The sequence below is a fragment of the Phaseolus vulgaris genome, chromosome 2 (assembly GCF_000499845.2).
Source record: "Phaseolus vulgaris cultivar G19833 chromosome 2, P. vulgaris v2.0, whole genome shotgun sequence".
Taxonomy (NCBI): Eukaryota; Viridiplantae; Streptophyta; class Magnoliopsida; order Fabales; family Fabaceae; genus Phaseolus; species Phaseolus vulgaris.
The window spans coordinates 41,793,596-41,807,505 of record NC_023758.2 but is presented as its reverse complement, the minus strand read 5'-3'; the positions used below and the strand labels follow the sequence as shown (position 1 = coordinate 41,807,505).

General features: G+C 30.8%; 1 protein-coding gene across 1 annotated transcript; it reads right to left on the bottom strand.

Annotated features, from left to right (window-relative positions):
• Positions 1–474: 474 nt before the first annotated feature.
• LOC137812216 (pentatricopeptide repeat-containing protein At5g46460, mitochondrial) lies at positions 475–4,028 on the bottom strand. The gene has a single exon (XM_068614132.1). It carries the CDS (start codon positions 3,950–3,952, stop codon positions 1,826–1,828), a length of 2,127 nt encoding a protein of 708 aa, XP_068470233.1. The 5' UTR covers positions 3,953–4,028; the 3' UTR covers positions 475–1,825.
• Positions 4,029–13,910: the final 9,882 nt, after the last annotated feature.

The following is a 13,910-nucleotide window of genomic DNA, read 5'->3' as shown; positions in this document are numbered from 1 at the left end:
TAAAATTGTCAATCTCATTCATCCAAATTAAGAGAAGAAGAAAATATAAAAATAAACAATAGTATAGGATAAAATAAGTTATACTCTGTTCTTATTTTACCTATCCAAACAGCAGAATGTATTATAATTTCATTTAATACTTTTTCACCAATCAATTATAGTCTTAATGTACGAATTAAGAAAATGATAAACAATTTTGATGACTAATTTAAGAACATCTTTGTATAGTTAAATCTGAGTTTCCTTGGGATGAATAAAATAGAAAATTTCAATTTCCATTGTTTTAAGAGAGAAGAAAAGTGAAGGGGGGAAATTTAAGGATTAAGAAAACAAAATTTTAGTTTCAATACATTAATGCAAAGAGTTTTTGTATTATTACTTAATCATGAGTTTTTATATAATTAAAAATATCCACTTTATAATAATCATTTCAAAACTTATATCTAAATTAATAATTTTTCCAATATATCAAAATTAAATTAAAAGTATCTCCTCCTATGAAGAGATGTATTAACATTCTATTCTATATATATGCAAGGAAATAATAAATGTCTTGAAATAAACATACTGTGTCATGCAAATTGTAGGAGTTCCTCTTATTTCCTTCTCTTATCATTGACAAATATTTTCTTCTAGCCTTTCTTCCTAGCTCAAATAAAAATTATATCAGAGCATCCACAAAATTGTAACTCCATGTGTTTCCTTCACTTTTTCTTCAAGAATGTCTTGATTTCAAAGATAAATTAGCTTTCAGAATTCTTTATAGGGTTCTCTAAAAGTTCTCAAGACCAACCATTCGTTAAAGAAATTAACTCATCCAATTTAGTATTTAAACTCAAATTACTTGTGTAAGAACCAAAAGCAGGTAGATGGAATATTTCTAGTTGATCTGCTAACAATGCCAACTTTTCAAGAGCTTCATCTTGAAAATAATATGATCTGTGGCGGAATTAATTTATCATCCTTTTCTCGTAGTCTTTCCAATATTCAGATTCTTGAACTTTCTCATAACCTGTTTAATGGTTCTTTTCCAGCTGAGTTTGGGTCACTAACTGGTCTAACAGTTCTCAATATTGCTGGAAATCATTTTTCTAGTTCTCTTGCAAGTACAATTGCTAACATGAGTTCCCTAGATTCCTTGGATATGCCAGAAGTCATTTTGCAGGCCCTTTACCAGCTAACATGCCAAAGGGGCTAAAACAATTCAATGCTTCAAACAATGAACTGTCTGGAGTTGTCCCAGAAAACCTTAGCAAGTTCCCTAGTTCTTCTTCTTTCTATCCAGGGAATGATCCGCTGCATTTTCCAAATGGTCCTTCTAGATCAACCAATGGTCCTTCTATAGCAAGTTCCCTTGTATAGATAGATATATTTACCACCAGCCAAAATAATTTCTCTTCACCTAAATCTTCTAGGGCCTCTGTTCTCTTCCAAGATTGTTACGAGTTACGAACCTACACAGCATCATCCAAACGAAACATGTTTGCTGCTTCAACTCTACTGTGCCAACTGTCTTGGCTGGAAAACTGTCCTTGTTTGTTGGTCACAACTCTAATGTGTTTCTTATTTGGATCTTCTATTCTTTCTCATACAATGCCCTTCTAGTTCTTTTTATAGCTCATAACCTTATCTTTTTGTTGATCAGATTACTAAGGACAATCAATGTAATAGGCTAATTTTGTCTTCCTCCTTTGTTATCTTTACCAAGCATCTGCAGTGCAGAGCAAACAAATAGTCACTCACATTCATAGTTTTTTCCTTCCCCGGTTTTTAAGAACTATGATGCCCCGTGTAATAAGCCAGACTCTTTTGCATGAAAAGTGTCCTACCAATAATCTCCACAGGAACATATGCCATTCTTAAAGTGATGAAAGCGGCTAGAATCACGTACTACAATTTCACGGTGAACAATGTTTGCCATAAGCTTTATTGCAGTATGACAATCCCCACATACACGTAGATTTTTCATTACTGTTATTGTACTGCCTTCCACAGTGCTAAGCAACCCAAATGCAATTGCAAGCCTTTCACTATGGTAAGACAGTATTTCTTCTTTTTGCTCAGTTTCCACATCATGCAAAGCGAATTGTTGATCTGGAACATAACCTGATTCTTTTAACTTCATTCCTAACCACTCTAGCTTTTGATAAATTTTCTCAGTAAGAGGATGTGACCTATCTGCAGAGAGAAATTTGTGCTTTTGTCCTTTTAAGGTTAGCCAACTGGATCCTGGTTGTTTCACAACTCCATTACGTTTCATTTTTTTACGTATCAAAGCTACTTCAGCCCATCTGCTTGAAGAAGCAAACAAGTTTGACATCAATACATATGCAGCACTACAATCAGGTTCCATTTCAAATATCCGATTTGCAGCTCTTTCAGCTACAGCCAAATTAGAGTGCTTCGTGCATGCACTCAGTAAAGCCAGCCATACCATTGAATTTGCTTTCATTGGCATGCTCATCACCAGTGCTTCTGCTTCTTCTAGCTCTCCACTCCGGCCAAGCACATCCACCATGCTTGCATAGTGCTCAACCGTAAGTGTAACTGACCTTTCCTGGCCGAAGTATCTGAAAATGCACCTTGCTTTTTGTAACATACCAGAGCGACTACAAGCAGAAAGCAAACCAGTTAAAGTAATTCCATCAGGATCAACTCTTTGACGCAGCATTTGATTAAAGAGTGCTAGAACCCACATGCCACATCCATGCTGTGCACATCCAACAATGACGGTGTTCCAAGAGACAACACTCTTCTCATTAATCCCCTTAAACACAGAAACTGCCTCACTGACATAACCACATTTACTATACATAACAACAAGAGAACCTCCCACATATCCACCACTTTCCAAACCCATCTTAACCACCTCAGCATGGATCACCTTCCCCCTCTCAAGATCCTCCAATCCGCAACAAGAATTCAAAGCACTGGTGAAAGAAGACTCATTTGGAATCACACCAATTCTCATCATTTCTCTAAACACCTCCAACGCCTCTAGATGCTTATCATTGAAACCACACCCCGTCAATAGAGCTGTCCAAACCACCACATTCTTACAAACTGCCTCACCAAAAACCCAGCACGCAGCTTCCATCTGTTTGCAACAACTATAAAACGTCACCAGAGAAGCAGATACAAATTCATCAAAACGCCAGTCACCCAGCTTGAACGCAGAGCAATGAATTTGAATCCCCACGTGAAAAGCCAGTATCTTAGCAGCAGCAGACAACCCACAAACCAAGCCAACAGAAGATGGACACACACCAGAAGCCACCATATCGCGAAAAACAACCAATGCTTGTTCACTCTCCCCATTGTGATCAAGCCCAGAAATCATACAACTCCAAGAAATCACATCCTTAGAAGGCATTAGGCGGAACAAGCGCAAAGCATCATCAACTCTACCATTACCACAATACCCATGAATCATGGCATTCCACGCAGCCACGTCCCTGTCCACAGGGTCCATTGCCCAGAACAAGGCTTCAGCCTCCTCGACAACTCCCAAGCGCAGTAACCCATCCACGAGGGTGGTCCACGACACAACGGTTCGGTGGGGCATTTCGTCGAACAGCTTCCGGGCGGTGATAATATCGCCGCAATGGAGACATCCCTTAATCATGGAGTTCCAGGAAACGACGTCCTTGAAGGGAATTTGACGAAAGAGGTGGATAGCTTCGCGGAGTCTGTGGTTGTGAGCGTAAGCATGGAGCATTATGGTGTAGAGGGAAACATGGGGAGAAGGGATTTGATCAAAAAAGACGCGAGCTTGGTCTAAAGTTCGATTTTTGAGGTAGTGAAAGAGTATATGCTTTTGTGATTTGATGATGGTGAAAGGATTTGTAGAAGAAAAACCATTGGTGGCAGTGGTGAATGAAAAGAGCCTCAAGTTTCCAATAGCAATGCATGAAAACGTGGTCACATGAAAAATGGACTTCAAAAGAAGCATTGGGCATGAAGAATAACCAGAGTTTCAGATTTCAGCGCACCAAAGAACACTTATGAAAAATTACAAATGTTTTTTCGCTCTCACTTTGAAAACTCTTACTTCTATAATTATTGGATGACTTTAAAAATAAATATATATAATAAAAAATAAATTTAAAATTAAATGATATAAAATAATAGTATTAAGAGTGGTAATATGATTTTGTAAAAAATTGTGAATTGTTAATATATCATTACTAATATTTATTTATATCTTTCGTTGTTTTTAAAAAAACAGTTAAATGATTTAAAAGAAATTATTTTAAAAATAAGTTTTTAAAAATGATTTAAGAAAAGTAAAATTTGTTAAATCTTGAAGTTGAGTTTGTCCCATTGCATCATCTAAGTTTAAAAGCCATTTATAAATCACTTATCATACAAATTCATCATCACAATAATGATCATATTTACAGAAAAAAAATCTTAAAACTTATTAAAACACAATTTAACTATTTTTATTTTTTTTGTGTTTTTCCTGTTTACTACTCTTATTTAATTAGATCGAATTTTCATAAATGCCTATATGAATGTGCACTTCTCGTAAAGTCTTTATATGGAAGAAAAATTATTGTGCATATATGTTGAATGAGGATGATGTATTAGTTACATATATATAAAGAGGATTCCCCTTCCAACTGCCATATAATATTATTTCAATTTTATTCTTAGATTTATATTATATTTCATTATTTTAAAAATTTAAAAATATATTATTTCATTTTTTTAACAGTTTTAAATGTATAACAGAAATATATAACAGAAGAGATAACATTATTTTTAAAAATCAAAATTAAACATATCTTTTTCTCCCATTATTTTCTCTCATCAAACTATCTTTTCGTCTTCATATTCAAATTCATATTCAAAATATGAGAAGTCTTTCTTACGTTCCACGATCACGAACCCAGGAACCCAACCAGTAATCTTTTAATTATAAAATAGAAGATGAAATTGCATTGTATGAATTTACTTTTATTTTTTATTTTTTATGTTTTATTTATTGATAATAATATTATTCTTATTGTGCTAATACATAAAACATTGAAAGGGAAAGAACGTACCGCTGCAATTGTCAGGTTCAAGGCCATGGCGGTAATGGATTCCGACTCAACATCGAGTGTGGAACGGATGACGGTAGTAACGAAGTCGGCGATTTTGATTGACTCACCGCAGACATAGGCAAGGAGAGAGTTGTTCGATGGGCCACCGGTGTAGAATTGTGGCAGAGTGGATTCATAACGGTAGTTGGTTTTCAATTACAAGGATTCCATTTAGAAACTGTTGCCACTGTGTAAAATCCTTCAGGTTTCAAATTTTTTCAAACTTTTTAAATTTGAAACTTTTCAAAATTTTAAATTTTAAATTTGCGAAATTTTTAAATTTCAAAAAATTTCAAACCCTAAAGTAAAACACTTCAAAAAAAATTTAAATTTAAATTTTAAAAATTCTTAAATTTTCAAAAATTTTAAATTTTTTAAACCCAAAAAATCTTTAAATTTTATAATTTCGAAATTTTCATATTTCAGAATTTTCAAATTTCAAAATTTTGAATTTTAAATTTTTTTAAATCTTCAAATTTTAAAATTTAAATATAAACTGAAGGCTTTATAAACCCATCAAATATCTTTTTCGTTTTCTATTTTCTTATTCAAAATATTAGTCGTAATTTTGTTTCAAGAACCACGAAATCAAATCAATCAGTAAGTAGTGTTTTTCAATGGCTTCTACACAGTTGACTCTTGCAAATTCGTAAGTATGTATATAATTATTGTTTTGTGTTTCTTATAATAATTACCAAAACCATGCCATTAACAAGATTCTCCATTTTTTGTTTTGTGAACATTTATAACTCTCTCAAATTAATCTTTTGGTCTCATTACCTTTTCTCTCTCTTATTTTCTCTCTATTCTTTGTATCTCTTTTCTTCCTTAATCTCTTTTAATTTTATTATATGCGATTTGCAGTTTGAAGAACTTTCACGCGTTATGGCCTGGGATTTGCAAGCTATTGTGGGATGCACCATTGCCCTAGCCACCACTATGGACAACTCGAATCTCATTCTTTCTCAAGGTTTTTGTGCTGAACAAGATGACCTACTTTGTGATTTTCGGAAATTCTCATAAACCAAAACGGTGCTTAATGAATTGGAAGAGATTTACAAACCTTTCTACCCTCATGTTCATAACAACCCTCATCCCATCATTTCATGTTTCCAACCCATCCCTCATAAAAATGTCAAAGAACTCAAACTATCAAATTGCACGACACGGAAGCATCTAAATGCAAAAGAAGGTAAGTCATTCATCCAACTGAAATTGAAAATTGATGGTACATGTATAATTTTGTTTTGTTACATTAAAAGTCAACCTGTTATGTAATATCATCAAGAATGAGGGTGGTGAAGCATATGACTGCGGCAGACACAAAAAGGGTAGTTTTGAATTTAAATTTTGGGCGATTTTGGTATTCACTCTCTTATCTCCCCAGAGTCAACTTTTCCTATCCATGTTACAAAGACTCATGGGAATGTGGAAAAATCATAAACCAATGAATGGTGACACTTTACTCCAGATGATGACGTTTGTGTTTTGGGATTATTATTTTACAATCACATGGTGATGATTGTGCATTTATCCATTGGAAATAATGAAGAAGATGAGAAGACCAAACTTTTGGTTAAATGGAACAGTAATTTTGAAAGAGAGGGTGAAAAAGGTGAATGATATTTGCTCTGAATTGTTTTGTATTTTACTTTCACTTTTACTAATAATGTGTAAATAATAATATTATTTATTCAATTTTACTATTAAACATAATTATATAAAAATAAAAAATGCGGATACATAGTCACGTGGTGCCTGTTCCCGCTAGTTATAAAGAATAAGAATTAGTTATTTTAATTTTAAAATTTTGTTGATGATGTATTAGAGATACGAAAATTTAAAAAAAAAAACGTAAAATGTTTAAAAAGAACCAAAATATGCAACGTATTTTCTTAAAGTGATTTTACTGAACTCATTCTATTTAAAGCTTCGTTTTTGCATTTTTCTCTGTACGAGACTTTCTAATTTGGCGCCTTCTAACCTTCATAAACCGACGTTGTTGCCTTCTCCGACCACCGCTATCTCCGGCCGGTTAGTCTTTTATGCTCTTTTCCACCGTTGCATGCTTCTCAAATGTCGTCGACATGACGAAACCCACCACTGATGTTTATGAATACCATGCCTTCGAATGTTCTTGCTTCCTTTATCGTTTTATTTTAAAAAGTAATATGAAATTTTCTAATTTTCTCGGTTGTTGATGATAATGGAGTTTTTTTGTTGAATGAGGATGAATATTCCATTATCTATTGTTATAAGATGTTGCATTCTTTATTATCTCCATTTATCATTTTTATTTAATTAATACTGTTTTTCTTATCGTAAATCATAAATTTATTTTTAACAAGGGATAATGATGAGATATAGTGCATCAACGTGATCAAATTTCAATAGCAACAATGGTCTGCAACAAATTTTTGTTATTCAATATTATGTAGAATTTGAAAATTGAAAATAATGCGCGGGGGCGGGAGAAGAAGGTGGTGAGTGTTTTGTGTACAGTTGCGATAACTTTTGTCGTGTTTGTGATGTATCACAACATCACATGTTTTTTTCTTTTCTTTCTTCTGTATTTTTTTACGATGTTCTTCTATGTGGGATGTCATTTCAAAATTGATGTTAGAATAAAACTTTTTTCAAATACTTTAAATTTAAAAAAAAAATCAACTTTCAAAAAATTTAAATTTTCAAAATTTTTGAATTTTTAAAATTTTCTAAATTTAAAAAGTTATCATGATAAGGCTAAACTTAGTCAAGAAATAATATACAAAGAGTGTTGAAGGAAGTCTTACAAACATTCATTCTTCTAATTTTATTTTTTTTTTATTCAAGAACTTTGAAGAATGATTTGAAATGGATGTATGATGTTTTTGTCAATTATGATCCAAAAAGACCTTTTATTTTATTTTTTTAGTGGATATAATTTAAAATGTTTTTAAATGTTTAAATTTTTTATGAAATCTTTTTAAACATTCATCTTCATGCATATTTAAGTTTCAAATTTTGTATGTTTCTGGTAGCATTCCCTTGTTTCTTCTTATTTTGTAAGCATTGGTGATTTTTTGGTGTTTTTTTAATTTGATATTTTGTTTCTTTTTCTCTATTCTAACCCCTAATCACTTTTACCACATGAGAGCTCACAAGTTCAGATGTTAGGAGAAAGCCTTTTCGAAACACTTTAAATTTTGAAAAAAATTTAAAAACTTCTCATGGTAATTCTAAACTTAGCCAATAAATAATATATAAGAGTTTTATTAGGAGTCTTGTTAACATTTTTTTAATTTTTTTTTGTTGTTGAATGATATAGAGATATGATATTTTGGGCCATTATGAAGAAAAAAACTTTTTATTCTATTTTTTTAGTGAATATAATTTAAAGTGGTTTGAAATGTATAAATTGTTGATGAAATATTTTTAAACATTCATCTTCATGCATATTTAAGTTTTAGAATTTGTATTTTTGTGTCTTATTATACCTGTTTCTTCATATTTTTGTAGGCATTGATTGTGTATTAGTGTTTTTAAAAAAACACAAATTTAAAAACACCAATAAACAATCAGTGGCTACAAAAATACGAAGAAACAGTATGAGATGACACAAAATACATAATCTAAAACTTAAATATGTATCAACTTATAATTGTGTAATTGCGATAGTTTAAGTAATGTTCGTAACACATGACGAATTTACTGGTTTTCTTCTTGATTCTCTCTGCCTATTTTTTACAATATCTTTCGATCTAAAATGTTATTTCATAATGAATGTATTTGTATAAGAGTTCAGATATCCTCCAATACCAAAAATTTCAGAATGGATACTGTTAAAAAGCCTTCTTGAACAAAGATTCAAAAAGAACCAAGGAGAGGATGAAAAAAGTGCAGATATGAAGAGAAGTTCTCACATGTTACGATTGACTGCTATATGTTTCATTATTTAGGATTTATTTAGGGTTTGCGTCTGATGAACAGTGAAAAACACTCATCTAAAAATTGAATAAATAAATATTTTAATTATATTTATTTTAATTTTAATTTTTAATTTAAAATATTATAAAGGATTTTAATCTTAAATAATCTTTGTAGTTATCAATAATGGTCATCGCGTCTACAATAGCAGTCTACCATAGCGACTTATTTAGTTCCACTTGTTAACTTATCATTTTCCTTTATTTTACTTTGATTTTTTAGCATAGTTAATAATTTATTTAATATTTTGAAATTAAATGATTTAATTTGTAAAATAAATAGATAATGTCACATAGATATAATTTATCACATCACCACATTTGTTAAAATTGGTATATTAGATGCAATAATTCAAAATATATTAATTTCAGTGGCACGTACAATATTCTTATAGATAAAACTTTATACTCGTTTTAGTAACGTAATATGTAAATAATTGAATACCTTAATTTCACACTTTCACTTTCAATGGCAGATTTCAAAATATGAATATTTTTATTCAAAATTACCACAAATTATTAATTAATCCATATTTATATTTTAATAACAAACTATTTTCATGAAAGTAATTAACAATACACTTTTTTGACATATTCACGTACTAAAATAAATATCTTAACAAACGCACATTTAAAAATGAAACTAATTATTTACTCTACTTTCTTTTAATATTTGAATAATCTCAACTTAATTGAAATAACGCGGGTGATTTTAGTTGAGTGATAAATGCGAAGATTTTGTTTGAATTGAAATTTTCAGCCGTAATTTGTTTTATAGAATAATTAAAATATTGAATATAATATAAACTAAATTTACAAATTTTAAATTAATATATCCAAACAAGCAGGGAAAATTTAAACAAAAACAATTCAAATTTAAAAAATTCTCATGATAAAGTTAAACTTGGTCAATAAATATTATTTAAAAAATTGATAGAAAGTCTTGCTAACATTCTTCTAATCTCAATCTCAATTTTATTTTTGCTAGTTCAAAAACTTTGAAAAATGATGTTAAATGCAGATATAATGTATATGTTTCATTATTTAAGGTTTATTTAGGGTTTGAGTTCGATAATCAGTGAAAAACCCTCATATAACAATTTAATTAATAAAAATATATTTATATTTATATTTATTTTTTAATTTAAAATGTTATAATATTATTATAAAGGGTTATCAGGATGAAAGTAAGTTAATCTTTGTTGTGTCAAAATTTTCTTTGTTCTTTGTTTATTGTGTAATTTATGGATTTCTGCAGTAGAAATTCATGTTGTTTCTTTAGAAATTGAATAATAGGTGTTGAGAAAATTGACAAGGTTTAAATATTTCTGAAGTGTCCTAATTTATTTATTTTTTATAAAAAAATTAAACTTTTAAAATTTTATGAATTTACCGATAAATTAGTAATTATGTTTATTTTCGTATTTTATCATCATCAAATATAAATATTTTAACTTTTCATATATTATAATTTCATTAATTTTAGTGTATCACGAAAGTTTTAAAGAATGAAAAATAGTTATTTTAATTTTAAATTTTTGTTGATGATGATGTATTAGAGATTTAATTAGGATACGAAAATTAAAAAAAAAACGTAAAATGTTTAAAAAGAAACAAAATAATACGCAACGTATTCTCACTCTATTTAAGCTTCGTTTTTGCACTTTTTCTCACTACTAGACTTTCCTCTGACCTTCCCGCATTCATAAAACGACGTAGTTGCCTATCGCCTTCTCCGACCACCGCTATCTCCGGCCGCCGGTTAGTCTTTTCTTCTCTTTTCCACTGTTGCATGGTTCTCAAATTGTCGTCGAAACCCACCACTGATTTTACGTAATGAATACCATTCCCTGAAATGTTCTTGCTTCCTTTATCGTTTTCTTTTAAAAAGTAATATGAAATTTCCTAATTTTCTTGATTGAGGATATTGGAGTTTTTTGTTGAATGTATTGTTATAAGATGTTGCATTCTTTATTATCTCCATTTATAATTTTGATTCTTGCGGAGGAGAAGGTGGAGGAAGCGAAGAGTACGCAGAAACGGAGTTTGGTTGTGGTTTTTGTTTCCAGTGATGATGATTTGGATGTTCCGGTGGTGGAGGAACGGAAGAAAGCATGCGGGAAACGGGATTCAATAACATGAGTGGAGTGACTGCGAAATTTGAGAATGTTGAGAAGAACACAAAGTTGGGTGTTGCTGGAAAGTGGAGATATGATGGTTTTCGCTATTATGATCATAAAATTATTTTTTATTTTATTTTTTAGTAAATATAATCTAAAATGTTTTCATGTATAAATTCTTAGATGAAATCTTTTCAAACATTCATCTTCATCTTCATGCATATTTAAGTTTCAAAGGGACGACCACATACAGGTTTTTTTCTTGATCCTTTCTACGTATTTTTTTTTACTATGGTGCTGTTTCATAATGGAGGTTATGATAAATTCTTTTCGAAATTTAAATTTTTTAAAATTTGATCTTAAATGGAGATATGATGTTTTTGTTGATATTTTATTTTATTTTATTTTTTGGATATAATTTAAAATGTTTTGAAATGTATGAATTATGAAATTTTTTCAACATTTATATTCATAAATATTTAAATTTTAAATTAGGTAGGTTTCTTGTGCCATTACCTTATTTCTTCTTAATTTGTAAGTATTGGTGGTTTTTTGGTGTTTTTCTTTTTTTTTGAGGTTTCGTTTCTTTTTCTCTATTCTAACTCTAATCACTCTTAGAGCCTCAGAGCCCATAAGTTTATTATTTTTTTAAAAATATATTTTTATAAAATTATATTTTAAAAAATAATAAACATATGAATCATCTTGTAGTGGAGGAAATGGGGAAATACATAGTACAATTGCATCCAAAATTGCAATAGAAAGAGATAAGGAAACGAAAGCTCGAAAAAGAAAAACTCCAATCTACAATCAATGCTTACAAAAACATGAACAAATAGATATGAGATACAACAAGAAATACCGAATCTAAAACTTAAATATGCATTAACTTATATTTTTGTAGTTGTGATGAATTTGAAACTTAAATATGCATCAACTTTTAATTTTGCAGTTGCGTTGGCTTTCGCATGACGACATCAAAAGTTTTCTTCCTCATCCTCTCCATGCGATGTCCTTCTATATGAGGTGTTATTTCATAATGGGTGTTAGGAGAAAGCCTTTTCGAAACCCTCTAAATTTTCAAAAATTTTAAAATATAAAAAATTATCATGAAAAGAATAAACTTGGCCAATAAATAATATATAAAGAGTGTTGGAGTGGTTAACATTATCATAATCTCATTTTTTGTTGTGATTCAAAAACTTTGAAGAATGATCTTTAATGGAGATATGATGTTTTTGCCAATTGTAATGTAAAAAGACTTTCTATTTTATTTTTTTAGTGGATATAATTTAAGATGTTTTGAAATGTATAAATTGTTGATGAAATCTTTTTAAACATTCATGTTCATGTATATTTAAGTTTCAAATTCTCTATGTTTCTTGTGACCTTACCTTGTTTCTTCTTAATTTGTAAGCATTGGTGGTTTATTGGTGTTTTTCTTTCTTTGAGGTTTCGTTTCTTTTTCTCTATTCTAAAATCACCCTTTACCACGAGAGTTCACAAGTTTATTATTTAAAAAAAAAATATTTTTATAAAATTATATTTTAAAAAATAGTAAACTTATGAATCATCTTGTAGTGGAGGAAATGGGGAAATACACAGTACAATTGCATCCAAAATTGCAATAGAAAAAGATAAGGAAACGAAAGCTCAAAAAAAAAAAACTCCACTCTACAATCAATGCTTACAAAAGCATGAACAAAGAGGTATGAGATAAAAAAAAAAATGTCAAAAAAATATTAAATTTAAAACTTAAATATGTCATAATATAATGAGAGTTATAGTATGAAAGTTATTAAAAACCGTCATAATTAACTGTATAATACAACATAATTTTCTTTCGTTAGAATAGTCATAATTAGCTTTCCAAATAAAATTTCTCTCTCTTTTCTTTCCTTCCATAACTTTCTTCTTTCACTTCAGTGCTTTTTTTTCATTTTCCCCTCTTTAGGTCTTTTTAAAAAATATACCTCTTTCCCTCTTGTAAAGGTACCTCTTTCGATCTTCACATTCCTCATTCACTTATTCACTCAACCTTTAAACCCTCACCATAATCCTCGATTCAGTCGTAGTCGTTCTCACCGGAAACGTTCGTGCAGAGGCAATGCTGATGCCGTTGCCGAGGGAGGTGCCAAGGATAAAGCGACGAGCGAGCAGAACCCTGCCACTCGCAGGGTCATACGCTCTCAGTTCCTCAAACTCAAGACTCTCATTCAACGGTACATAGCGTTACTTCTCACTCTTCAATCTATTTACAACGTTAAATTCAATTTTTATCCCTAATTAGCTAACCCTAAACAAACCTAGCAGCGAAAAGAGATGATTTATTGAACACGGAGTTCGACAACTTCGACACCATTTTGGACGAGTTCGACAAGTTACACGACCAAGGTAGGTAGTTGTATTTGTTCCTTTGCTTTTGTTCTCGTTGTTATAATCTTAACTTTCTAGTGATTGGTCTGGTTGGATGGAATTTTGCAATTGAGAAGCCCAGAGAGCAGGTTGCAGATGCAGAGGCGCTGTTGGATCTGACGCGTACTCTGTTAGGTCTTAGGCCATATAGGGTGTCACCCCTTCTTAATTTGTTTCCTCTTTGCTCATACGCCATGGCCAAGGCCAAGACTCAATCGATTGGCAGAAACTTGGCGATCGTCCCCTCGAAGAGGCTGCGGAACAAGATCGCAGGTTTCTCCATACATCTCATGAAATGGATCCAGAAGGGTTCTGTTCGC

What these genes read in the sequence shown, in the direction of transcription:
- LOC137812216 (XM_068614132.1), bottom strand. Translation starts at nt 3,952, where the DNA reads ATGCTTCTTTTGAAGTCCATTTTTCATGTGACCACGTTTTCATGCATT.